Below are 26,717 nucleotides of genomic sequence, written 5' to 3' on the forward strand. Positions count from 1 at the left end.
TGCTTTGTATTTAGTTTTCTTGGGAAATGCATTTATATACCCTTCTGTTTCTATACTAATCTCGTAGTGTTCTTTAATCCTATATTTTCCCACCATATGAATACAACAGGTTTTCTAAGAGGACACAAATCGTTATGAATAAATAAATAATTTCCTGATTGCAAATGAGTGCCCGCTGCGGAATTACATTCTTTGGTGTTCTAACATAATTAGTTGTACATGTGCATATCCAAATATAGAAACAAAAGAGGAAAAACTGTGTTATTGTTTCTATTTTTGTATTTTTATTACAAGATTTGCACACATGTAAAGTGAATACAGTGATCAGGAAATCTAACAAACACTTGCAAAAGAAATATCATAAAATCAACAATAGTATCAGTACATGTATAAATTTATAATTCATACAACATATGCATCATCAACATGTTTGTATTATGAATACATTATATATTTTGGCAATGGATATGAATAGCTGATATACGATGTTATCACTTGACTACTTTGAAGTGATCACGAATGTACTATAAAAGGGCAAGGGCACGATTTAATCTGTAAATATTACAATGTTATGTTTACATTTTCATTGTCGACACTGCTTAGCTAAAATATTTTGATTGGTCAACCAAAATTCGACTATTGGTTATGAAGTTACAAGAGAGAAACATCACTCACAATCCTTTATTATGTAAGCAAAACTTGTGCTATGTTTCTGTTTACATATATCTTGCGTAATAGAAAATATCATGTTATGAACAAAATGAGATGTGACAAACACTAGAACCTATTTATTTAATTGTGTTCAGATTTAACTTGTATATTTAACCTATGTAAACAAAAACATAACAGGGACATTGTTTACATAACAGGGACATTGTTTACATAACAGGGACATTGTTTACATAACGAATAATTATGAGCTCTATATCTCCCATGTACCTCCACAACTGATATCAATTTTTTTGCTGAGAACTTTACCTTGGTTAAGTTTTCTAAATATTGAAAATAGAAAAATAAAATTAGAAAATTTCCATCTTAAATCACTTACATGTCCCTTTATTCGAGAATGATAATAATATATAGCATTGCCCCAAGGTTTAAATTGAACTTCAGGATTGTTGATTATCGAAGATGATTTTTGTCTCCCATTAACAATGTCAGTGTTGATTTCTTGAGGGGTATTTTCAAATAATTTAATTCTTATTGTATTATATTTCTAATTGGTCAAAATCAAATTGAGGAACGCAGGTTATTTTCTTTAATCTGGTATGGTATGGGGAAACAACCCCCTGACAACCACCAGTCGGAACTTTACATTTTATTTCTCTAAATTTACATCGCATCACTGTTTGGGCTTTATAAGGAATAGAAGTTCAACGTCTGTAATAAGGTATTTCGGTTTATTACACATATTTTTTTCTCATCTTCAAGCAAGACGTATAAGATCTACCAATACACAAATCACTGTTGTAAATCATCTTTCTCTATGTGGTGATCGAATAATACGTTAAACAACGATATCATATTCGATTTAACTATGTACCAAGTATACATTGCCCTATTCATTTTGATATACATTTCTCACCGTGGAAAGGTGATTGCTTCATTGCTTGATCCGCCTTTCAACAACGCAAACAAACAAACCATACATCTCATTTTATATCAGATGGCGTCAGTCACATTGGCATATGGATCGCGATTGTTCCCTTTCTTGTGTCGGATTATTCGAGATACCGTTGCATACAAATGTAAGTTTTCACGTACTAGAAATTTTCAGACTTAAAAGCCGCAGATTATTCTATTTTCTGATATTTTAAGACTTATTTTTAATATTTTGGGTAGGCCTCACAATGCAAACGGGCAGCAAATTACGCATTGCATTCATAGCCTATACATATATTCTGCCATGACAAACTTCAAAGTTAACCCTTAATAACTACCTTTAGTAGTTTAGCAGTTTACAATATTTTGATAAATAGGCTCCGTAGAACTAAAATGGCTGCCCACACTCCGTCGTGGTTATTAAGCGAATCATTGCGCGGCTCAGTTGACTTATTTTTTTCAGATTTTATGTACATTTTGATAAACGACGGGTTGTATCTATGTATATCGCATTAACTTATAAGGGATAACTTTAAATCTGGGACATAGTATATGAGTAGAACCTGGTTTGGATCACTTTATGCTGTTTTATAATCCTCAAAGCTTAAACTGACCCAAACCAGGTTATACTCGTACAAAATGCCCCAGAATTAAAGTCATTCAAATAATTGATTGAAATTGGAGCTCTTAACTAAATTGTAAATCAGATTTATTTTGCATATTGTTTATAATGCCAATTATATAAACAAAAATTAAATTACTCCCACACTCTTTAGATGATAAATTTTAGTTTCATATGTGAAAAGCTGTCTTTTAAATTCACATTACCATGGTTTCTTTCTTGTTTGTTTTTATTATCGACATTAGCAGTAGTAATAGTAGTAATGATAATAAAAACAGTAGTAGCAGTTGTTCTAGTTGTAGTTGTACAACAATAGTTGTAGTAGTACTAGTATAAGCATTAGTGTTATTATTATGAAGATCGATTTTGACTTCATTCGTTGGTTGGTGTTTTTTTTTTTGGGGGGGGGGTATTTTTTTCAGTAACGTGACAAAAGCTATACAACAATGTTTCTTCTATAAAGCTATCGCTCAAAATTTCCGTTCATCTGTATTTATCAATAGATTTGATGAATAAGTGAAGATCACCAATAATGATGATTTTCAGAATTTTATGTGGAATAAATAAAGAATCATAATGAGAACACGGACCCCTGGATTCACCAGGGGTGGGATCGGGTGTCTACGATGAGCAAGGGTCCCCTGATGACTGATCACACCCGCCATGAACCGGACATGTTGATCAGGCCAACATAGAGTAATCCAGTCAACATGTATATGTAAAGAACGGTTTAAAATTGTTATAAAACACGTCCGGCAACATTCAACTTAACAATAGGTTGTGTTTTCATATAAGATCATTATACTGAGCATGTAGTTTGCTATATATTTTCTAGTAAGATGATATTTACAATTCTGCAAACCACCAGATGAACATAAACTCTTTTTTTCATTCTAATAAACTCATTGATTGAAAATTAAGGTAAGGGTGTTGCTATTTCAAAACTTCGGCAAATAGGTCAAGGTCAATTATTTAGCAACCAAAATGACATTGGAATCGGTTGCACGGTTGCAACCACGTAATAATTAGTAATATATGATATTGTTAAAGTGATTTCCATATTGTAGATGGACAAAAAGATTAATCCTCTTCCTCATTGATCTCTAGTATCTCCAAAGGATGCATATCTGCTGTTGTGGAAAAAGATTTGGCGCAAAGCAGCTTACTGTATCTGCTATATGTTAAGAGGTAACAGATCAAGGTTACGGAAAACAATCCAAAGACAAGAAAAATGCTAGTTCGTAATACACTACCCCCGTGTCCATGGATTTGTGGTCTCACATCTTTTCGTTTTGTAACCCTCTTCTTTGTTGTGGGATTTATAGCTGGTGTGGACCTGTGCTTGACGTCTCTCTCTTGTGATTCGTTTGCTATAACTGCACGTGAATTTACACATAATTTAGTAACAACAATATTCATTTTATTTGCAAACTGCATGTTTAAAAAGAAGTGAGCGCTTTACCTGTAGATCTAATAACGTCTGCACATCCATTTGCAAAATGGCAACTCTCATTTGAACATGTGCACGTAGAATTGCATCTTGATCCAAAGAAGGGAAATGGACATTTTAGTGAACAATTAGGTCCATAATATCCGATGTCACATTCTGAAAGAAAAATACAACGTATATTAAGATTGCTCAGTAACAATTAATCTAAGACAGGGTAACAATTTAATGTAAATCGCTGTTCATACGGATTATTGTGTACAATACAGAAGAATACATAGTATTGACAATATCAGGTGCTAAAGAAAAGAATGTAGTACATACTAAAACAAATATAATATAAACACGCCTATATCTATTACTGATTATCATCTGAGGGGAAGCTTGGAACATAATAGTTATCCCCCTCGGTTTGTTCCGCACGTAGGTACACGCGTAAGCTAAGGCCAGTTACAGTCATTTTTCATGTCAATGAGAATCGAAGAAATGCTGAACCATTTTTTTAAATTTTAAAATCAATACCTCAACTCTTATGACGCAAAAGGGGTTAACACAGAGTGTAGTGCAGCCTATGATGACGTGACATATACTGCGAAATTCCAATTTACACTCAATTGATCCAGTGTAAGATATGCCTTTGGATTTTCTCAGTTATGATTTTTATCATAAATATTGAAGTAAATATACAACAGTCTCGATTGAAGTTAGCATTTCGCAAATTCTATGGTCGTTATAACGATCTAGTTCGTCTACACAATCTACTATTGGGTGAAATGCTGTCTGACATGTTTCATACCGATTGTTAGGCCGTTCTTGGCACAGTGATTTTGACTACGGATAACTCCGTTTACCTGATCAGGATATACGGCTCACGGCGGGTGTGACCAGACGACAGGGGATGCCTACTCCTCCTAGGCACCTGATCACACCTCTGGTGTGTTCAGGGGTCCGTGTTTGCCATACTATATATTTTTTATTGCTTATAGGAGTTTGGAGATTGATCACTGTTCGTTAACTTCACCTTTCATATGCAGCAATTTTATTTCTGTCCAAAGCCGTTCGTGGTCTTGTTTGATCGTTATTTGAAGAACATTATACTGTTTTGAACACTTTGACGATTATTTCACTTGGTATGATGGCAGATGGGCAGCAGTAATGATATTGTATAGGGGATTCTGTTTATTCTCACACTAATATTGTCTCACTTAATCTGGTGCATTTCCTCGTCCGAAGTCGTTTTGTTGACATTGTTTGTTTTCCTCCGTAGTAAGCCATACAAACGTTATAATGTGATGTCATAGTCAAACATACGCAGTGTATGTCACATATAACCATATATCTGCATGCTCAGAATAAGTACAATGGGATTTTTAATGGATATTGAAATTATATTGAAATTAAGTATAATTTAGATAGAAAGATATACATGTACCACCTCTAAATGTTACCGTACTTGGAATTGTACTTACCAACACACATGTCAGTTGTAGCATTCCATTTGTAGCCTGAACAGCATTTCCTGCAGTATGAATGACATATCATTATAGTGTTTCCATCATTATCGTTGCAAAACGTATGCGAATTCATATATCGACAAGATAGAAAGAGAAAGAGAGGGAGCGAGAGACAAAGATAGAAAAATTGAGAAAGACTGCGAGACGTACACAGACCAAGAGAAGATCTAAATTCTACTTACCCATTCTCACAGTCCTTTGATCTACAAATGGTAAATTGTACATGTGCACAGAAAACAAATATTGCACACACACCAATATACTGCATGATTATTTTATTGTAAAAGATTTCAAATCATCGAATTCTCATTCCCAGGATATGTTATATTAATTAGTAATTCAAAAATATACAAGTACTAGCGTAAAAGCAAATACGATTATATCAATTTCCTCGGTTTCTAAATTTAATTGCGTAGATATTTCCTTGTGTCAACTATCCTCGAGTCTATTTCAGACCATAATTATAAATATTACATCCTGCTATTGAACAACAAAAACAAAATAACAACAAATCAAAAATAGAATATGTGTTGATCAATAAACCAGAAAAGAAGAATGCTATTTTATGTGTACGGAAACGCGTTCTCCAAATTATTGAGAGGTCAAGGAGACAGATAATGTATCAATCACGTGAGTAACACTGCAATAGGAATCGTGTTAATTGATAGTATGCTGTATAAAGACCGTGTATTATACAGCAAAACGAAAACCCCAAACGAATCACAAGCTTTACAATCAAGAAGATAGTACTTTGGTATTTTCTAAATCCCTGGTACAAGCCTTATTTCCAAAACTATTTTCCTCCCAGCACCCAAAACGACTTTCTATTGTCGAGCAAGATTTATTTTGCTGATAAATATTTAGAAGAAGTATATTTCGTACGACAAAGATTTATATACATCACATTACCTGTTGTTTTCGCACAATGTTACATTTATTCGTATTTTTGTAAGCCCAAAACAAAGGGCTTGGTCTCAGAATCAATTTGACTTCAACTGAATTCATTTTCAGAAACATTGTCATTTACTAGACTTTCAGAGTCTTATTGATATTTCAACCTCGATATTAATTTTGACCTACTTATAAACAATAGATCCATAGGCCTTATCGTTCACCTGAGTACTGGTGAAACATTATCACTTCTCCCAAGGGCTATCAAATCTAAAAAACACTTCCTGCTCTGAATATCTAAGCTAAATTTCAACATTCAGCAAAAGTATAGAACAAGATGTGCTCTTACAACTTCAATGTCCTCATACATGCATGCATACACTGATGAAATGCTTCATATAATATATTAGGTGTATTAACATTAAAACATTACAAGAGACAACTAATTTTGACCCATCCTACTGTCAAAACCCTGGGTTGTGAAATTCATTATTTTTGTACATATTTTCTGCTATTCCTTAGTATGCATTTAGATTTTATACAGTATCAGCAAACTTACACATAAACACTATATACTAAGTTTAACCTCACCCTGAGAACCTCTACCCAGGGAATCATGAAATTTACAATTTCGGTATGCATTTAGTTTTTCTTAAACGTGTGGTTCATGAGAAGATTCTTGAAAATCGGTCAATTTTGGGTAGTTTTTGCCCCAACCCTAAAGCCCCAGAGGTGCAGGAATGCTTAAATCAAAGTTATTGCTTATTTGATAGCATTATTAAATCATGAATAAGACATTTTCCTGCCTTTTAATCAAAAAGAGCTTGATAACTTCATCCAGATTATTGCTTAGGAAAAGGTGTACTCATTCGTCGAGCAAAATGAAATCAATATATATTGTGTGTTAATGAAAGGTGAAGATAAGAAACAGTAATCAATCTCATAACTCCCACAAGCAATACAAAATAGATAGTTGGGCAAATACGGACCCCTGGACACACCAGAGGTGGGATCAGGTGCCTAGGAGAAGTAAGCACCCCATGTCGACCGGTCACACCCGCCGTGAGCCCTATATAGAAAATAAAAATGTATTTGAATATGAATTTGCTCGACGCATGGACTGTATTTTTTTCTAAAAGAAAAACCCCCTGAATTTATATGAATTTTTATATTGATTTCGGCCTTTTTGGCAATTTTATGCCAACTTAACACTCCTGACATACAATACAAAGCAAAGTTGGATCAAATCAAATGTAGTTTGGTTGTGCTTATATATTCCTTATTTGAATGCCAGATTTTGGGACTCCTACTGAAATCATCCATTCTCTGGGCCAGATGACCGTAGGAACTGTATTCCCCCTAAAACCCTAGTGGTGCAGATATCCTGAAATTTGCAATTCATGCCCCCCCCCTCTTGTTCCAAAGATGCTTCATACCAAATTTGAAAAGAATTGGACTGATAGTCATAAAAAGAAGTTAAAAACGTCTATTGTTCACACATTTAATAACTGACCATTTTGAGCCACCCTAATACCAGAACCCCTATCCATGAGATCGTCAAATTTACAAGTTTGGTGAAGGACTAACTGTTCTTTCTAAATATTCATTTAGTTTCAATTAAGTGTCATTAGCACTAAAACAGATGTTATTTAAGTGTTTTACATATAAACACTATATAACAAGTTTGACCCCGCCCTGGTGTCAGAACCCATACCCCGGGGATCATGAAGTTTACTATTTTGGTTTTCCTGCTCTACCTCATTATACATTTAGTTTTTCGTACACATGTGCGATTCTTAAGAAGAAGATTTTTGGAAATTGGAACATTTTGGACAGTTTTTGTCTTGCCCCTAGGGCCCCAGGGTTGCTGGAGTCCTAAAATTTACAATTAATTCCCCCCTTGTCCCAAAGATGCATCTTATAGAATTTATAAAGAATTGGACTGGCAATTATCAAGAAATCAAAAATACTCCATTGTTAACGCACGAAGGACGGCGGACGACGACGGACGGCAACCAATTGCAATTATAGCTTACTTGAGTTTACTCAAGTGACAAAAAAATCCCAAATATAGGGAAAAAACGAGCATCTTTGATAAGAATTGCACATTTCTATTCAATGTTTTAATAACAACAATTATCAGAGAATGTAATTTCATTTTTAAACCCCGTAGGCATCTGGGTTAGAAAAGGTCCTTAGTACTCCTTGCTTGTCCTAAATGGCTACTAAATGGAACGGCCATTCTAATTAGACCGCAAAATCCGCGGCCTCGTGTCAAAGCAGTTGTGGCACGATATACAACCCCCTCCGCAAAGGTTGTAAGCGCTGAGCATAGGCCTAAATGTTGCAGTCCTCCACCGGCAATGATGACGTCTCAATATGAGTGAAATATTCTCGGGAGGGATGTTAAACAATAAACAATCAAATGATTTTTACACTGCAAAAAGTGAGATAAGCATGCACACGATACATGTTCGTAAAAGTCTGGTTAAAACACTTTAATTGGTATCAAATTGTAATATATGCACTCAGAGATCGATCTTCTTGTTTCACGCACTGTCTAAGACTATAAAATCGAACTGGATTATCAGACTTTGCTGTATTAAAAACACCAAATTCTTTAACCTTGTTACTTTGGTGTTGACCTTTGAATTACTTTTTAACTCATCTATTATATACATGTATGTGAAATGCACTTTTCATTTGAAGTGACGGGATTCAAATCTAACATTGTATTCTTTTGTCGTACAAAAACCGTTGAACTTGATACAAGTCTATAAATATTATTTCAACTTGACCTTAGATGCCCATTTGAACATCTGCGGTTTATCAATATCGAACAAAGAGATCAATAGGGTTTCCTTATTCTTTTCATGTGATTCCTGTAGGAATTTCTAAAAAATAATCACCACTGATCATTTCAAGCGACAAAACTTTCAAATTTGCGTTTTGAAAGATGTGTCTTTATCTATTTATCTATTTATTAATTTTTGCTCCCAAAGTTAATGGATTTGGTATACATGTTTTGGTGTTTTTAGATATAAGGAGTTGTACAGTTATGAAATTTATTACTGTCCATTATCTCCACCTCCCCATGCATAGCCATTTCTATTAAATTACAGCAAATATGACTTGCTCGATTCCATCCCTGCATCCTTCGTGGCAGCATATTTTATCCTTCATACTGCATTTGATATCGCTTTCTCGACATAGTTATTTGATCTCCTTATCAGAAACATGATTATTGTCAATGAAGTTTGAGTTGATAGAGAATTTATATCTTCTATATAATAATCTTGAGACGGAATCTTTACTGCTTGTGGTATGTCTATCACTACAGTCGTACACGGCTTTGTGAACTTCGTATTCACCGAGTTACTTCTGTAAACATTCTTTAATTGACCGTAGTTTTGAAATATATTTGAAAAGCTTGTATAGTTTTTGTGTCTATTCCATTTAAAGAAACATATATAATGATGAAGGAAATTTGAATCTGTAACGATAAGGTTCAATTTTGTTTATTTTTCATGATCACATGTAGTAATTGTAGCTCAAAATATACGGTCGTGATCAAACAGATATAATCCCACATTCAGATTGACTGGTAAACATTTGGGTGAGTGTGGGTGGTGTATTATTTCTTGATCAATCCTAGAGTATCGAAAATAGAAATGAATCGCAAATGTAGTGATCAATAAATTAAAGAAAGATGAATTTTGAGATTTTTTTAAAATTATAAGTATTCAACATACACTGTTCAAAATTTACATGAAGCATATACCGTGACAATGTCAGTGTTGTCACCGAGTGATACAATACAGGCTGTATATATTTCGGAATGGAAAAGAAATACTTTGAAAAACTATATAAGAGATTTCAGGAAGAAACGAAAGTATTTGATTCATTAACACATTTGGAAAAGTTCCAATTATGTTGCAATCATTGCGTAAATTTATCTAAAACAAATGAAAGCAAATTTTATTCCGAAACATTTTGAAATTCAAATGACACTAACACCTACCTCCTCAACAGTTATTTTACATAGCCACTTAACAGTCTCCTTATTCACTAATCATCTTACGACTCAGCTGAAAAAAATACTTCTGTCTGATAATGAAATACCGATCACAAGGTCATAAGTATGAAATCAAGTTTTATAAACCATGAATGTAGTTTACATATTAATGAAGAAAATCTACAAGAAATGAATAATAAGAAAATTACAGGGTTCGTAAACCTTGATCTTAGTCATACTACCTATCATTGGGCCAAATGCTGTCTGACGTGTTTCATACCGATAGTTAGGCCGTTCTTGGCACACTGATTTTGACTACGGATAACTCCGTTTACCTGATTAGAATATAGGACTCACGGCGGGTGTGACCGGTTGACAGGGGATGCTTACTCCCCTTAGGTACCTGATTCCACCTCTGGTGTGTCCAGGGGTCCGTGTTTACCCAACTATCTAATTTAAATTGCTTATAGAAGTTATGAGATTGATCACTGATCGTTATATTCACCTTTCATACGATATTTTGTGAGTAAGGCCCCTGGCAAAGAAATAACAGTAAGTTTTCTGACAGTCTGATTTTTGAAAAATAATTCATTCGGTTTTTGTCACATAGATGTATATACATATATATACTACCCTCTCAACTGATTCATTCGTTCTTTAATAGAGTTATTAAATTTCTAGTTACTTGCTGTACAAATCAAAAATAAAAGAGAGAACAAAAATAGATTTATTTTTTCTTAACTTACAGTTAAAAAAACCGTCTCTATCCTGATTGCAATTTGAACAATATAGATAAGAGAATATTTCATATAAAGTAGGCAGGGCATACAAAAGATTTGATGTTTTTAGTAAAATGTACAACATACATGTTGTTACGGCACGTTTGGTCGTTTTGGCACGTTTGGTCACCGACAACCATTCGTGCCGCACGTTTGGCCGCCGGCGACCATTCGTGCCGCACGTATCGTTGCCGGGCGACCGAAGGTGACGTGAGGGTGGACACGATTGGTCGCCAATTTTAGGTCATACCCGAGCAAGAATGGTCGCCACCCAAGCCCCAACTCCAAACTCCCAACTATGCTTTTCTCCTACTCCTCCTCCTCCAGCACATATTCCCCTTCCTTCTCGTTCTCCTCTCTAATCCTCCTCCACCTTCTTCTCCAAATTCTTCATCGATTCCTTCCGATTTAATCAAACCGAACGAGTCTTTTGAATTGGCAGGTAATAGCTATAAGAGGGATATGGCGCTTTCTAATAGCCTTCGATTAACAACCAGATGCTAATGGACGCTACCTAGAAAAATCACAGCATACCTTATTCCGATTAGAAACAGCTTTTCAAACCTTCGACATGCTTCAAGTATGCAGAGAATACATGTAGGCCTAATTTTGCATTTCATAAATGTGGCGTAAAAGGGTAGGCCTACAAGAGGAGAGAGTACACGAAACATGGCATGGATATACCCACAAAACTGTAGTATTCCTCCATTGACGCCTACTCTTCAACAAGTCAGAACTGTCCCCGCACTGCTCCTACAATCATCCCATGTAACCTTTCTTGCTCTCTCTCTTTCACACACACTCACACAAACACACAGTCTCCTTCTCTCTCTCTCTCTCTCTCTCTCTCTCTCTCTCTCTCTCTCTCTCTCTCTCTCTCTCTCTCTCTCTCTCTCTCAGAGACAGGAAGTGTTTTGTAACAGATATAAACACACCCATGACCGTTTCTTGACAATCAGGTATGTTCAATAGTATTCTCTCTCTCTCTCTCTCTCTCTCTCTCTCTCTCTCTCTCTCTCTCTCTCTCTCTCTCTCTCTCTTCCACGCCAAATTCAATAACAGAGAGAAAGACAACTGTGTTTCTGCTAACTACATTTAAAAATAGTGGCTCTTTTTGAGAGAGCCTATTTCATGTATGAAAAGTGCTTCATACCTATGAAGTTGCAAATTTATAGATTTGCTTGCTCTACTTGTTCGATTGGATGCGTACTTTGTAAAAGTACCCATTTTGTGGCCATTTCGTACATTTTACTCCATGCTTATCGCTAGTACAGTAGTGAGCTGAAATTCCTTTTTTTAATTTGATCATCATGATAGTACTGATGGATTTCTTTTTTACATTAAGTTAACATGGTAAGTGGTAAAGTGCTGTTCATGAATATTATGTTCACTAAAATTAAAACTGTACACGCAGTGTTGTTTATACCGAATCTAAAGATTTCATTTTCTTATCAAACCATGACAAATGGTAGTGCTTGCTTTGTATTTCACTCTGTGTGCCCATGTGTATTTGTATGCGTGTTTGTGCACTCATACTTGGCAGGATGTATGTCACGCCATATTTATATTTACTCCTTTGTAAATGTATCTTATATAGTTTATGAGATATCTTCTATTTTGAATAAGATATCTAATAAACTTCAAAAGATGTCTCATATAATTTACAGTTAATATTATATCTCATAAATATATTAGATATTTTTAAAACTATATAAGACATCTCATAGACTTTATAAGATATATTGTATATCAAACAAAATATCTTATAAAGTTGATGAAATATCTTTTAAAAGATAGAAGATGTCTTAGAAATTTATCTTTGTAAGCTATTTTATAAAACATTAAAGATATCCCATATGTTTTATAAGAAGATATCTCATAGATGATTTTTTTATAAGATATCTCATCAACTTTATAAGACATCTTATAAAACATACGAGATATCGAATATGTTTTGTAAATGTAAGGTATCTTATACATATTATAAAAGTAAATTCATATTGTTCTGGGTCAGAATTACCCAGTAGCAGAATTCACTAACAAAGGCAGTCAAACAAGTAATGACATTAATTTGCAATTATTGGAAAAAATTACAATAATAACAAAGTACTTACTTACAATAGGTGAACAATATCCGTGCCGAGCTGAATCTATATACAAAACAAATCACAAATCGGTTATTAATTTCCAACGAAATTCCTAAATCCTACTCCCAGTTATAGAATAATCCAAAATAGCTAAAGTGCTTGTCTACCCAGAGGTTATCATCCGCTAGATTAACATTGTATTCATAATCAGAATAAATGTTCTGGTACATTCTTGAAAAACACAGTTCGTCATCTTTCTACTACGTTATAAACATCGAACTCTAGAACAATCTAGGTCACAGGTGTCACTCAAGTATACGTATTACACAACAATATGATACTTTATATAGTTTATAAGATATCTTATAAGAAATCATTGATGAGATATCTTATAAAAATATAAGATATATCATATGTTTTACAAGATATCTTATAAAATATATAACATATATTATAACATTTCTTTTATAAGATACCTTAAAAAGGTTATAACATATCTTATAAGAGTTAATGAGATATCTTAAATCAAAAACGATATTTCGTATAAAAACATATTAAAAGATTTTATGTCTTTTATAAGATGTCTTATAAGATTTATGAGATATCTTCAAAGGGGAATAAATGTAAAAACGACGTGTCATAGGGATGGTATGTAAGAGTATTATGTTGCTAAAATGTTTGCAAAATATATTCCCATGCAAAGTGAAGACAACGAACAGTGATCAATCTCATAACTCCTACAATCAATACAAAATATATAGTTGGGCAAACACGGACCCCTGGACACACCAGAGGTGGGATCAGGTGCCTAGGAGGAGTAAGCATCCCCTGTTGACCGGTCACACCCGCCGTGAGCCCCATATCCTGATCAGGTAAACGGAGTTATCCGCAGTCAAATCGGTGTGTCAAGAACGGCTTAACAACCGGTATGAAACACGTCAGACAGCATTTGACCCAATTCGAGGTTGTATTGACGAACTAGATCGTTATAACGACCATAGAATTTGCGAAATGCTGACTTCAATCGAGACTGTTGAAATCCCTGTACCATCAACTTGTTTGTCAGTAGCTTACCTCGATTTAAAAACTGACTATACCCAGAACAAGCTCTTGCATATCGAATCAGTTGGGATATATCAACTCAAAAACTCAAATTCCATCCAGAAATGCCCACATTTTGTGTTCATTGGCTTTGTGTCGTACTTGACTTGTGTCACAAAAGTGTGTACGTATCTGCGTTTGCAATGCAAAACAAACTTTTTTACGCATAAATGCACACACATACGCACGCATACATATGTACACACATGCAAGTATAAGCACATGCACATACACATACACGCGCGCATGCACTCACACCGTGACTCAGATACACACAGACATGCACGAACGAACACATACACACACGAACACACATCCTTTTTGCAAAATAAAAGCAAAGTTGGAGTTTGGGACATTGGGCTGGGTGGCGACCATTCATGCTCGGGTATGGCCTAAAATTGACGATCATTCGTGTCCACCCTCACAGCACATTCGGTCGCCGGGCGACGAAATGTGTGGCATGTTTGGTCGCTGGCGACAAAATGTGCCGCACAAATGTTCGTCGGTGACCAAACGTGCCGCACGTATCGTCACCGGGCGACCGAACGTGCCAAGACGACCAAACGTGCCGTAACACATGCACCTAAACTCCCCATCAACTACGTATGAAGAAAATATCACCATCAATTCAAGATCGATGCCATCATGAAGTACAAAACCGCGTCATATGGCTTACTCCAGCCAGTTATAGGTTGAACAGATGATCTATTCCAGGGAATTATAGGTTCATCATATAGCCTACTCCAGCCAGTTACAGGTTCAGCAGATGGCCTACTCCAGCCAGTTATAGGTTCAGCAGATGGCCTACTCCAGCCAGTTAGATGTTCAGCGGTTGACCTACTCCAGCCAGTTATAGGTTCAGGAGATGACCTACTACAGCCAGTTAAAAGTTCAGCAGTTGACCTAATCCAGCCAGATATAGGTTCAGAAGATTACTTATTCCAGCCAGATAGAGGTTCAAAAGATTACCTTCTCCTGCCAGATAGAGGTTCAATAGATGCATTTGATTACATGTTATTATGTATGGTGTTCTCTAGATATATAGACATTAGGAAAACCGACCTGAATTGTTCATTATATCCAAAATCCAATGTAACCTTCAATATATCAGATAAGTTAATATAAACAACTTCGAGGTAGGTGGCGTAGACTGTACCAGCATTATTTTTATTGCCATTACATTTTATTTTCGAGTTCATTTATCTCATTCATCAACTGCAACGGTAGTCTAAAGGTAGAGCGTTCGCCCAGCATGCGGAAGGTTAGGGTTTGAATCCCGGCCGCGACAGACCTAGGTCGTGAAAGGAGGTAATGCAACCAGATGGAACTGTTGCAGATCCCATTTTGATTTCGATTAAACAGAAAACTGAATTGTATGTACATTTGTATTCAATTTCACGTTCTCATGACTCTAATCGGTGCATCTAATAGCCATCTCCCTGCGACTTCCACCCCAAAGATAACTATTGTTTTAACGTATAAACTGTACAAACCTGTTGCAGAGGTGTAATGGATTGGATACTCTCTAATGCAACCGTGAGGCCGAGGTTCTATCTTCTATCCTGGCGCAACATCAAACCTTATACGTGCAACATACGTGATGTTTGTTTGCTCTTTTGACAAACGCATGATAGTACGAGTAAAAGTTATAATTGATTTTGTATGACACTGAACGATCACTGTACGCCTTGGTTCGATAAAGAACTTACAATCGGAAGTACAATGTGTAGGTCAAAATAACCGAAACTTCATCAAAAGCTGCTATCGTCTCTATGGTGGGAACTATGCTGGAATGAGATGTCAACTAACATACAAAAAGATAAATTACAACATCTATGAATTTGAATATGCATAAAATTTGAATAAGCATAATACATGTAACATTCAGTCAATGCAAACTATGTAATAGTAGTGAAAATGAAGCTAATAGAAATCCGTTTATTGTTTTTATTGCATTCAATTATAGACAATAAAAGTGCTCCTACATTTTTTCTGGGTATGGAATGCAATTGAGTTGGTCTAAAACAATAGAACAGACCATTGTGCTACCATGTCATTGATGACTAAAAACTGACCTGATGAAATACAATTTTCATAATTCCATAGTAAGAGGGATTTATAATAAAGGTAAAAGAAAGCTGTAATGTATGCATGGCATGATAATGATATATCAATTATACAACAAACATGTACGAGTCGACGCGCCAGGTTGCGACACACAATTTTGGTCCAGTGTGAACCCTGCGTTTCTCGTTTAATTGGTTTTGATCGCTGTATACGTCCCGCTAAGAGCATAGAACCATATAAAACGTCCACTCTGCCAGTTTGCTACGTCACATCATCGTGGAAATTTCGAAATGGGGTGTTGTTTATCCGACTCGGAGACGAGGTAACAAAATAGAAAATTAACATGCTTACTTTTTAATCCCATCGAGTTAAATTGCACAATTTGCATTAAGTGTATACCTTATATATATAGCTTAATAAAAAGTACATGCTTTGTATTCCTTCGATGATGTACAATTGATACGGCATATACTGCTTCGAAGGAAATGAATTGACATTTTACCCTTTTCTATACCAGTCGCGAGAAGTACTTTCATCAATGTTGAACCCGGACAATCATATATTTTCTCACCAAATGAAAATAATAGGTGTTCTAAGAGGAAACAAAACATTAATAACTAATGAGTTCTGGATTGCTTAAGTCAACACAGCAAATGTGTATTCATTGCGTAATTATGTGTTATGATTTTCTAACATAATTAGTCACATATCCAAATATAAAAAAAATACATAGAACATGTACATTATTAGTTCTATCTCTGCATTGTTTATTACCATTTTCAGGTACATGTGATACACATACAATGATCAGCAAATTTAAAAAAAACTCTTTTAGAAGAAATATCATAAAATGTAAAGTGTATCAGTCCACGGATAAATTGACAACACACGAAACAAATACCAGATATTCAGATAAATTGCACAAAAGTGCGTTGTATTCATACTACTAAATAATTCACAACTCTACTTTCAAATACCTTATGTGTAAGTGTTTGTGACAGATGGAAAATAAGATAGATAGAGGAGAATAGAAACTAAAAGCGAACGTGAAAATGACGAAGAGTGATCAATCTCATAATTCAATTGAGAATACAGAGTTAAAAGTAGTACAAACACGTACCCCTGGATTCATAAGATACAAGGCAGATATTTACGAAGGGCAGAGACAGAGCGTTCTTGATTGTGCAGTGCATAAATCCCCTCTAACAGTACTCTGATTGGGTCTGGGTAGTGTGTAGTTAATCCAAATGACAGCACATCAAAGAGAAAAGGGGACGCCTGCTCAGAGCATGTTTTGTATATACCAGCACCACTATGAATGGATTGCATGTATCCAGGGGCATGTATTACAAACTACATCAATACGAAATATAAGTATTTACATAAAAGGGAATTGTGATTTTCCATTAATCTTTCAAAAGCTCACTGTGATGTGTACTCACTAGTTAAAAGTTTCAAAACCAACAGCAAAAAATGTACCTGACACCTCATAAACTGTTTATTTATACCAATGTGTTAACGCCGTCTTTGTTTTCCAAAAATTGCATGGTAACGAGAAAATTGCATCAGGTACCAGCATGGTAAAGAGTAAGTCTCACAGGGTATGGGCTCATTTTTGCACAAATCATCATCATAAATTAACTCGTTCTCTTACGATTACTACGTCGTGTATTGTGAATTCACCAATTGGACACATAGGAAGTGTCTAAATTCGCTTTCTTGAAAACATTACGATTAGTATGATAAAAGCGAAAAACAAATGAAATGTTTAGTGCTGTGTTTAATCATATTTAGTAATCCTATGTAAACTTTTTCATTCGTTCTGAGGAAGTGACAGATCGACCGGAAATTTGACAATCTAATCTGTTGTTGGCCATGTGAGTGTTTGCACAATTCTTGCATCTGACCTTGTACTCGATTTGTGGATTCGACGTTTACGGGTATGGAGTGTTGTTGGAATCTAGTGGATTATATACCATCTATATGATTCCTGGATGATTCGAAACATTTAAATAATTGGCTAACTACATATGTATGATGTTACATTTATGCAATATTGGTCAATCAATGAGAGTTTAGGATTATTCTCGTATCAAAACTTATTCATACAATTTTTATCTTTCCCTGACAACGTGACAGTGTCATCTTTAAATGATATTCAACAAAGAATTATTTTCAAATGAATGGTTCAAAGTTGCTTCCTTAATGATAAAAGATTAGCTAACATATTATTGTATTTGATTATGGTTATCAAAAATCAATATTGTACATCGTTACTCTGCTTGCATTCTAATAGATGGATATAGCAAACAGAAAATCCTTTAAAAATTAATCCTCCTCCTCGTTGATCTCTAGAATCTCCAGAACATGCATATCTGCTGTTGTGGAAAAATGTTTCGGGCATAGTAGCTTACTGTATCTGCTGTATGTTAAGACGTAACAGATCAAGACTACTGAAAATACTCCTGTGACAAGAAAAATGCTGATGCGTAGTATACTACCCATGTTCTCATTCGGAGGTATCACACCTTGTTTTGTAACCCTTTTCTTCTCTGTTGTAGGATATATAACTGGTGTGAACCTGTGATTGAGTTCTCTCTCCGACGATCCATTTTTTCCAACTGTACGTAAATATACACATACTTTAGTAGCATCTATATTCATTATATTCGCACACTGCATAATGTTTAAAACAAAGCTAACGCTTTACCTGTAGATTCATTAAGTTTTGCACATCCATTTGAAAAATGACAGCTCTCATTTGAACATTTACACATATAATTGCATCCTGGTCCAAAGAATGGGACTGGACATGTCAGAGAACAATTAGGTCCCATATATCCAACGTCACATTCTTAAAAATAATCAATACAACTATGTTCTTACCCTGCATTTATGTTAACGTTGCTTCATAACAATAATTTTAAGAGAAGGTAATCATTTAATGTAAAACGTTGTTTAAAAGGAGTTTTGTGTACAAAACATACTGCATAGTATTGATAATATCACCTGCTAACAAAACTGATGTAGTACATGAATGCACTAAAATATAATATAGAAAGGGCTAAAACAAAGCTAACGCTTTACCTGTAGATTCATTAAGTTCTACACACCTCTTTGCAAAATGACAGCTCTGGTTTGAACACTCGCATGTAGAATTGCATCCTGGTCCAAAGAACGGGAATGGGCATGTCAGAGAACAATTAGGTCCAACATATCCAGCGCCACATTCTTAAAAAAAGCAATACATGTATTTAGTTTTTGTGCTTGTCATGCATTGTATGTTAACGTTGTTTAGTAACAATGATCTTAAAGGGAAAGGCAACCCAAAAGATTTTTACATGATAAATGAGAGGATTAATTATATGATAAAGATTCGTCATACTATTCTGTTAATATACGGCCTAGATATGCTTCAGTACTAATTTGAAAACGTTAGAAATTGAAATTCCCGCGACCTATAGACGCTGCCATGATGTGTAATCTTTTGTATTAAAGACCACAAAAATCAATAATTTTGACGTCACACCGTATATTCCTGTTTTGTTGAGATTCTAAGATCAGTAAAGATATACACGTGGTAGATACTACGAATAAATAGGTTAATGCATTCCTGTCAAGCAGTTAATTACATTAATGCGAAGGGAAGATGTGGGAAAAAAAATATTTCAAAATCCCCGACCCAACCAATTCATTTGAAAAGAAAATACTATGTAAACTGTGGATCCATCATTTGTGTAATGACAAGGTGAGGTTCGAGACATTTGTATGACGAAATGTTTACCGTCAACCTGGTCTGCGACTCGACTGAACGTCTTCTTTTCTCAATTTCTTCTTGCAAAAGAACGGGCTCAAATCTATATGGCTCAAAACTTAACTGTTCGTGACTTGTCATGTTTACAGTGCTACTGATGAAATGAACCGGAACAGACGGTGTGACGTCATAAATTAAACATGAATGGCCGCTCTCTCAGCGGCGGGTAATTTGAAATGCATGATAGATTAATATTGATTTAATTGTTAAACAAGGATTTTTGTTCTTAAAGACTGTCATTTACGATATCAGAAAGTTATAGTTTATTCATAAAAGCAACAATGTGGTTAGGATGGCCTTTTCCTTTAAGATAAGGTAATCATTTAATGTAAAAAGCTCTTTAAATGGAGTTCTGTTATGCACACTACAGAAAAATGCATAGTATTGATAATATCACGTGCTAACGAAACAGACGTAGCACATACTTAAAAATTATAATACAGGCACGCCCATTCCTATCACCGATTATCATCTGGAGGCATTAACTCCAACAGAATGGTTGTTGCCCTTCGGATTAATCATCACATAAGCACATACGTAAGTTAAGGCCAGTTACAATCATGTCCATGTAAATGAGAATCGAAGAAACTCAAGACCACATATTTAGTTTTTAAGTTAAATGCCCGAATTCTTATGACGCAAAAGGAGTACACTGCATCATATGACGACGTGGCACATACAACGAAATTCCAATTTACACAGAATTTATCTAGAGTAATTCAATTGTTGTTTTTTTTTTCAGTGATTTTTTTTTTCGTAAGGTAATGGAAATTAAATATAAATCAATATTAGGGCTGCCCCAATCCCGCCCATCGTCATGTATGATCATTATTTGAAGAACATTATACGGGTCCATGCACTTTGACGATCGATTCACTCGAAATGCTGGCATTTTTTGCAGCAATCACGATATTGTATTGGAAACTCTCATACTGAAATTGTCTAAATTAATCTGGTGTTTTTCCTCCGATGAAATTGCTTTGTTGAAATCGTTTCCTCCGTAGTATCAAATACACACCGTCATAATGTGGCGTGATAGTTAAACCTACGCAGTTCATATAGCATAAAACCGTATACTTACATGATCAGAATAAATACAAGGGAACGTTTTAATGAATATTAGAGTATGTATAATTTAGATGGAAAGATATACGACTTCTAAATGATATTGTAGTTTGAATTGGACTTACCGACACACGTTCCAGTTTTAACATCCCATTTGTAGCCTGGACAGCACCTGAAATTTGAATGACCATTCATTACAGTGTTTATATCTTTATCGTTGCAAAACGTATGCAGATTAAAGCAGACAATTAGATATCGACAGAAGAGAAGGAGAGGGAGCGATATACTTATGCGAATTAAAGTAGACAATCATATAACAACGAGAGAGCATGCAAAGAGGTGAGGAACAGAGATAGAGAAACTGAAAGAGACCGCGAGACGTACAGAAACCAAGAGAGAAAGAGAGAATTTCTACTTACCCTTTCTCACATTCATTTGATTTACAAATGGTAAATTGAAAATGTACACACAAAACAAATAATGCACACACACCAATATACTGCATGATTACATTATTGTAAAATATTTCATATCATTAAATTCTCATTTCCATGATATAGTATATGATTAATTAGAAATTCCAAAATATACAAGTACTAGTGTGAAAACATATATGATAATATCCATTCCCCCTCTTTCTAAAATTACATTCTTCAATATGTCCTTGTTTCAACTATGCTGATGTCTATTTCTGATCATAATTATAGAATTACATCCTCCTATTGAACAACAAAAACAAAATAATAACAACAACAAATCAAAAATAGAAAATGTGTTGATCAATAAACCAAGATAGAAGAATATTCTCCAATGTGTACGGAAACGGCTTCTCCAAATTATGAAGAGGTCAAGGAGACAGATAATGTATCAATCACGTGGGTAACACTACGATAGGAGTCGTGTTATTTGATAGTATGGTAAAAGACCGTATATTATACAGCAAAACAAAAACCTCAAACGAATTACAAGCTTTAATATCAAGCACGTTGGAAAGTGTGAAGAAAATAGTATATGTACTTGGGCATTAACTAAATCCCTGGTGCAAGCCTAATTTCCGAAATAGTTTCCTTCCGACACCCAAAACGACTGCTGGTGGATATTCAGAAAATGTATATTTTGTATGACAAAGAATTATATCCATCACATATATAAAAGATTTCAAATTATCAAAGCTTTCGTATATTTTTACATTTATTCGTATTTTTTCAATATATCCAAAGCAAAAGCCCCAAATAAAGGGCTTGATTTCACATCACTTGAAAATCACCTGGATTCATTTTCAGAAACATTATCATTTACTATACTTTCTGAAGTATGAGATCAGAGTCTTATTGATATTTCAACATCGATATTGATTTTTGACCTACTTATGAAAAAACGTTTTTTTTTTGCAAATTAAGGGGGGGATCCAAGCATCTTTAATAAGAATTGTACATTCATATTCAATGTTTTATTGATAAAACGATACAGTTTGATTTTTAAACTGCAAAACGAGAGATGACCATGCACACGATACATGTTCGTGAAAGCCACCCATTTGCACCTTTTACAACTTTTACAGACCATACACTAGTCAGTTATGGCAAAATATGAAACGGTCATTCTGAAGAGCGACTCCAATCACCGACACTCCTAATTAATTCAAAATAATTATTTTTCCATTTTTTTCTTCCGAATTCTAAAACTGCTCTTAGATTATTTAGTTCAAATCAAACCGCCACCTATTTGCACCTTTTAAAACTTTTTCAGATTTTCTCTATGTACAAGTAACCAAAAAAGGTCTTTGGATCTCCCTTGGATACACATCACCCTCTTAAAATGGTAAGGAAATCGTGCTTGTCAAATAAATTTCCGTTACTTAGAACTGATGTGAAAATGGTTATGATAGAGAGCATAGCCCTAACCTGCATATTACAATTTACATCATCATAAAATATATTCCATTTTTGTTAAATACAATGAGGATACGTGGGGTATATAATTATAAATGCATGTTGATCTTCTTATTGAAATTAATATTAAAAACATTTCATTAAAATTGTTACGCAAGAGAGCATCGCCCTAACTCTCATTAAAATTTGAATTAAGCGTATATTATATTGGAATTGGAATTGGAAAACCCCCAATGATACCACAGTATTTCAGCTCAGTTTTTGCATGAAGGACCCCCCCCCCCCCCCTCAACATAATGCATTCATTCATGCATAATGAAGCAAATTATCAAAAAGAAGAAAGTATATAACCAATATTTCACACAACTTAACGAAACACCTTCCATGAAGGATAAATGGGAAATCCTCGTTGATTGTCACAACTCATTGGATTACTATGAAAGCTATAATTGATCTAATGCAATAATATGAAATACTTTCATTCTGTGGTGTTTTTTTTTTATCATACATGTACATATTATCAAATTCGGATTAAATTCATGATTTTGCGTATATTCCACCATACGTTTCAGGCACATAGTGTCGGGGTAGGGGATGTGCTTCCTTTTCTCCAAGCATATTTTGCAAATTATACTTTTAATTTAATATGAAAATGTTAGTTGAAAGCCTGGTTGCGCTTCCCCCCACTTTGTGTCGCTGAGCAGTCAAATACTCATGTGGTAATGTATAATAGAATTCATTTCAGAACAGTCGGAACTTAACCCCTCCCCCCAAAAAACTTAAACCGAAAGCGAATTTTCGTGTTCATGAAATTCTTTTTATTTGCTTGTCAGCTATATTTTAGAGCAGAGTTGTGAATTATATTTCTGCCAACCTTCCTTTTCAAAACCCATCCTAAGTGTCTGTGAAATACTGATTGTGATTATTGTATCATCTGCACTTTGCACTCCTGCACTACGCCTTACTGTATATGTTATTTATGAACTTGTATACAATAAGATATAAGTCCTACGTAACAAAGTGCATTGATGCACTTTAAATGTAATTGTATCATATGTTGATTAATTAATGCTAACATTTATATTATGGTGCGTGTTTTGCGATATATTGAAGCAAATGGTTTACTTCATGATATGATTATGGAACGCTTGAATTATGGTATTGATCGCTGTGGGCATGCTCTTGGAAATATTTTGTAACCAATTGAAATAGGATATGTTTTTATTTTCTTTAATTACATTTCTACTTTGGCTATTTTGTTTAAAGATATGCCAATTTTATACATATCGTTCGGGCCACGAGACTGAAAACAAATCATTTGTGGATTTTTATGTGTTTGATGGAAAGTTCGGTGAGGCTGTATGCTGGTAATTAGGGAGTATATGTTTTGTCTCTCTGAATGCAAGGTGAAGATAACGAACAGTGATCAATCTCATAACTCCTATATGTTAATTGAGGCATCTTTTCGAAATACTTCTGTGGCCCTTAAAAGGGCCGGTTTTCTTCTCGAGCTTTACTCCGTCAGAAGAGCTCTCCTTATATGTGCGCCATATTTCCATAGGTTTCCCTGGGAAATATGAACACCATCAGCCGAAAAGTCCTGGGGATATTTCAGCCGAAGTAATATAAATCTTTTTCTAAGCTTTGCTCGCAGAATTGTGTTGAACCTATTCCTCTTCCTCCTGACGATATAGATTGTCAGACCAGGGCTCTTCTTGAAATTACCACCCCTATCTAGAGTCTGTCCCACGAGAGCAGTTCCAACTCCGCTGTCTGGAAAGATTGAGATTCACTCAAAATACTGCTCATTTTTATATAGTTCCTTGTCATGAATTTGATATTAGAAAATTGTGATTTTTTATATAAAAAATGATTATAATAAATGTTCCCAATTAGAACTAGGATAATGAAAATTTTTCAACTTTAAAAGTCATGATTAATATATACATTGTGCTGAAATTATATGCCTTTCAAACCATTTACAACTTTACAAATTACAAAAAGTCACGGCCAATATGACCATGGGCAAAAAGTTGCAATATGAAATTTTATTATTATGTCACAGAACAAAAAGTCACAGTTTTATAAGAAAATAAGACAAAAAGTCACAATTAGAAATATGAAAGTAGAACAAAATGTCACAGGACAAAAAGTCACAGTTAATAAGAAAATTAAAAAAAAATATTGATTTTTGATATATATTTGAAAACATATCTGTTCTTTTTGTAAAGTTTAAGAAAATATATATGCAAAATTTTGTATTTTCTATGAGATTTTGATAATAATTATAAAATTGTTATTCTTTTTATCATACTTATTATCAGATATTATTTTGATTTTTGAAAACAGAGATTTTTTATTGAGATAAAATAAATATAAGCTATATGATCATTTGGTTTAAAGTATACTACATATTAATGAATATCAAAACAAAATCTGATGGCGTCTCATTTGTTAAGTCATTTTTGTGACTTTTCCTTCCGGTTTTGTGACTTTTAGTCCAGTGACGTTTTATCCTGTTACTTTTCGCCCTGTGAATTATTATCCTATCTTATCAAAAGTCATCATTGTGACTTTTTGTCCTACTGATTTTGTGACATTTTGTCCTGTGACTTTTTGTCCGTATACCAAACATGAATGCTAATTTTGTGAAACTGAGAACGGGTCCTTTGTAAGCAATTATAGTTGGGGCATAAGCGAACAGATATACGTTGACCTTGAAAACAAATAAATAGATATTAGGTAAATAAAGAAGAAAAAGCCACCAGACGTTAGTTTTGTTGTCTTATGGTTTTTACTGGGGAAAAGGAGGATGGCACGATCCCTCATGCCTGCTGGTTCCTATACACGACCTTGCTATATGTATATAGAGTCTAGTTGTTTAATTTGTAACACAAAAACAACTATCTTGTAATAGGAAAGTTTTCCACTTTCGTACAAAAACACCCAAAGTAAACCTCCGTGTTGTACACAGTAGATTTGTGGTTGTTCGCATATCGGAGATAATTTGAATTCAGGTAATCAGAAAATATATTTGAAATAAGAGGGTGAGAGAAGAAAAATACTATGCAAAATAAATAAATAAATAATAATAACAATGTTGAATATGTGTCTACGTATTGTTCTTAAGTTGGGCGAGTGGTACTTCTAATTATACGATTACGAAGGTTGGTCACGGTTGAATAACCTGGTGTTATTTTATTTACAGGTAATTGTTTACATCTTCACATTAATCCACGTTTAAGACGTCTAGCTGTGCCTTGTTCACATCTGCTATCATTTGATTAAAATATAAACGATGCATTAGGAATTGTTATAGAGATAACACTATTGTAAATATGCTTAGAATAAAAAGCCATTGTTTTCAAGTTGTTTATTCGTTATTAGATATCTTAGACATAATTCAGAAATCGTATTCATTAACACATCAATTTTGGAGTTTGATAATACAAGTTAATTTGTATCTTTCAAGTTATGATGTGCACTAGAAACAGAAAACTGAGAAGGGGGGTTTATTATTACTATGGATTTAAAACCAATGGGGCACCGCTTCGAGTTAAACACCACGCATGCGCAGAAGACGGTGATTCGAGTAGTTCTTTTCCCTATATATTCTATTAAGAGCGACTTTGATCACCAGCGACAGCCATCACGGTTACACCGGCCCGGTTTTTACTAGCAGGCGGTAAATCTAGCACACTGTAATGCCTTCTCCCGATGGTCCCGGATTGCGATGTTTTATAGATAATAGCAAAACCGGCGAACAGAATAACTCCATACTTCTCGGGAACAATCTTGATGTCCAAATTGATTCACACAAT

The 26,717-nt window shown here is 34.6% G+C and overlaps 2 protein-coding genes and 1 long non-coding RNA gene across 4 annotated transcripts; 1 reads left to right on the forward strand and 2 right to left on the reverse strand.

Moving 5' to 3' along the window:
* The first annotated feature begins 1,608 nt into the window (after positions 1-1,608).
* On the forward strand, positions 1,609-18,751 carry LOC130052828 (uncharacterized). Its single transcript, XR_008801241.1, has 3 exons — positions 1,609-1,748; positions 3,292-3,412; positions 18,687-18,751. It is a non-coding gene; the product is annotated as an uncharacterized LOC130052828 (long non-coding RNA).
* Positions 3,305-6,588, reverse strand: LOC125677575 (uncharacterized). Its single transcript, XM_056158911.1, has 4 exons — positions 5,368-6,588; positions 5,141-5,190; positions 3,687-3,830; positions 3,305-3,600 (listed from the first exon to the last, which is right to left on the reverse strand). Exons 1-4 carry the CDS (start codon positions 5,451-5,453, stop codon positions 3,305-3,307), a joined length of 576 nt encoding a protein of 191 aa, XP_056014886.1. The 5' UTR covers positions 5,454-6,588.
* On the reverse strand, positions 15,985-22,217 carry LOC125677563 (platelet endothelial aggregation receptor 1-like). 2 transcript variants are annotated; one of them, XM_048915681.2, is made up of 5 exons: positions 21,424-22,207; positions 21,130-21,176; positions 19,213-19,356; positions 18,836-18,979; positions 15,985-18,746 (listed from the first exon to the last, which is right to left on the reverse strand). In XM_048915681.2, the coding sequence occupies exons 1-5, from the start codon at positions 21,507-21,509 to the stop codon at positions 18,454-18,456; spliced, it is 714 nt and encodes a 237-aa protein (XP_048771638.2). In that variant the 5' UTR covers positions 21,510-22,207; the 3' UTR covers positions 15,985-18,453. The 2 variants fall into 2 exon arrangements, with proteins under 2 accessions (XP_048771638.2, XP_048771639.2); XM_048915682.2 differs by lacking the exon at positions 18,836-18,979 and having other exon boundaries at positions 21,424-22,217.
* Between the last annotated feature and the right edge of the window lie 4,500 nt (positions 22,218-26,717).

Source organism: Ostrea edulis, chromosome 3, assembly GCF_947568905.1.
Source record: "Ostrea edulis chromosome 3, xbOstEdul1.1, whole genome shotgun sequence".
NCBI lineage: Eukaryota > Metazoa > Mollusca > Bivalvia > Ostreida > Ostreidae > Ostrea > Ostrea edulis.